The sequence below is a fragment of the Etheostoma spectabile genome, chromosome 12 (genome assembly GCF_008692095.1).
Source record: "Etheostoma spectabile isolate EspeVRDwgs_2016 chromosome 12, UIUC_Espe_1.0, whole genome shotgun sequence".
NCBI lineage: Eukaryota > Metazoa > Chordata > Actinopteri > Perciformes > Percidae > Etheostoma > Etheostoma spectabile.
In genome coordinates, this window is record NC_045744.1 from 26,217,978 (window position 1) to 26,219,988 (window position 2,011).

Consider the following 2,011-nt stretch of genomic DNA (forward strand, 5'->3'; position numbering starts at 1 on the left):
ATGAATGTGTGTGAATGGTGAATGTTTCCTGTATGATGTAAAAGTGCTTTAAGTAGTCGTTAAGACTAGAAAAGCGCTACATAAATACAGCACATTTACATTTTAAACAGGTCTTTATTTTCCTACGTCCATGTAACGCTACTTCTTATGCTCATTTCATTTATTCCGTGGTGTTGTAGTTCTTTCTTTCCCTAGTCCAAACATAATTTTGCTGTATTACGACTACAAATGAAACCAACATGCAACTCATACTGCAGCCAATCAGCTTTTGTGTTAATGTATAGTCTCTTTTGGATTCCACCACAAACATAAAATGATTTTCATTCTATAGCTATGGGGAAGTGCAAGTTTTTAGCGGAAAAAAACTGAATTTAGGGCTTAGTTGACGTTGTGACAAAGTTCTTAAATTTAATTCATAATGGTCTTAAAAAGGTCTTAAAAAGTTTCAAATTTGACTTGTTGAAACCTGCCAAAACTATGTGAAAAGTCAGCACAATTCAGTGAGAGAATTTGTATTCCTTTTCAGGGTGTGGCAGACGAGTACAACCGACTCAAAGACCTGAAAAGGGTAAGTGGAATTAGATCAGTGGTCTCATAATGGGAAATAAAGGAATAGCCTTTTGGGGAATATGCTTATTTCCCTTTCTTGCCAAGAGTTAAATGAGATTATGACCACTCTCATGTTTGTAGAGTTAATATGGAAGCTACAGCCATCGGCTGTTTTAGCTTAGCATAAAGACTGGAAGCATGGACACACAGCTAGCCTGACTCTGTCCAAAGGTTACATTTCTTGGCCGGGTGCAGTGACTTCCTTTTAGTCTAGGCTGTTACCTGGTTACCAAGATGCCAAATTTAAATTAGAAACTGAAATGGAATCTAAGTAAGAAAGTAGTCTCGCTTAGCACATAAAACTGGGTGGGCTAGCCATTTTCAGCCTTTATGCTAAGCTATGCTAACCATCTCCTGGCTGTAGCTTCATATTTAACGCTAACAATCGTCTCATCTAACTTTCTACAAAAACAGTGAATGGGCGAATTTTCTCAAAACGTCGAGCTATTCTTCTAAAAGCACCGCTACTGCTCCTGATCGTTTGGATTGTTCACTATCCGCTCGCTTAAATTTCTCTTTCTCCTAGACGTCAGACTACAAAGCGAAGAAGAAGCAGTGCAAAGAACTTCGGGAAAAACTTTTCCACATCAAACGTCTGGTGAAAGTCTTTGACCAAGGTCTTTGTTAGTAGAGTCTCACGTCTTAATAATCTGTCCAAACGGCTGAGGAGGAACACTGACAGATGTGTGGCCTGGCGAAAGAAACAAGGATATATCCTCCACTTTCTCTCCAGTTTTACTGCTTTGCTGTTTGAATAATAACAGTTCAGCACAACGTGACCCTCATGCTGGCCTCAGTCGCTGACCCGCGAATGTTTTTGACCCCGATGCTTACAACTTCTGCATTACTTTTGCAGCTGTCAGAGTGGATTATTGTCGGGACAGAGCTACTGGTAGACTCTCTCTGCTTTGCTGTAACAACTTGGCACTGTTAACATTTCATTTTGTTGTACCTTGTATTAGATTTTACTTTCAGTGGCAATTTGAATTGAATACTGCTTAATTGTTCCAGAATGTTGTAGTGTGGGAATTAATGCTTTTATTCAGAAAGAATGTCATGACTGAAGACATAGCAACAGAAATGGTAGGAAAATAGATTTATCAGGTTCATACTATTTTGGTGTTCTACTAGCACGTGTTTATGTGCTTTAATGTTCAAGAAACACATTCTTTTTGTCATAGTGTCTGTCTGTATACCTGTGTTCACCCTCTGTCTCTGTCTGAAACATCTGTTTTAGCACCAGTCAAAAAAAAAGCCCAGTCTTCTCTAATTGGTCAGCATTTTCTTGTCTGGCTCTCTGCACCGTCATTGCAGCCGGGGAATGACTGTAATGGCCCTTTCTACCTAGATATGGTTTGGGTTGGGTACCTAAACCCGGTAGCACTTTGAGGTTTGTCTTAAA

The 2,011-nt window shown here is 39.4% G+C and overlaps 1 protein-coding gene across 2 annotated transcripts in view; it reads left to right on the top strand.

Annotated features, from left to right (window-relative positions):
• The window catches only part of zgc:154006 (occludin), a 14,389-nt gene extending 12,464 nt beyond the window's left edge, over positions 1-1,925 (top strand). The window contains exons 8-9 of one of the 2 annotated variants that reach the window (XM_032531464.1): positions 527-568; positions 1,136-1,925. In XM_032531464.1, the coding sequence (XP_032387355.1) occupies positions 527-568; positions 1,136-1,237 (144 nt within the window). In that variant the 3' untranslated portion in view covers positions 1,238-1,925. The remainder of the gene's footprint in view (positions 1-526; positions 569-1,135) is intronic. The other variant, XM_032531463.1, reaches the window with a different exon arrangement.
• Positions 1,926-2,011: the final 86 nt, after the last annotated feature.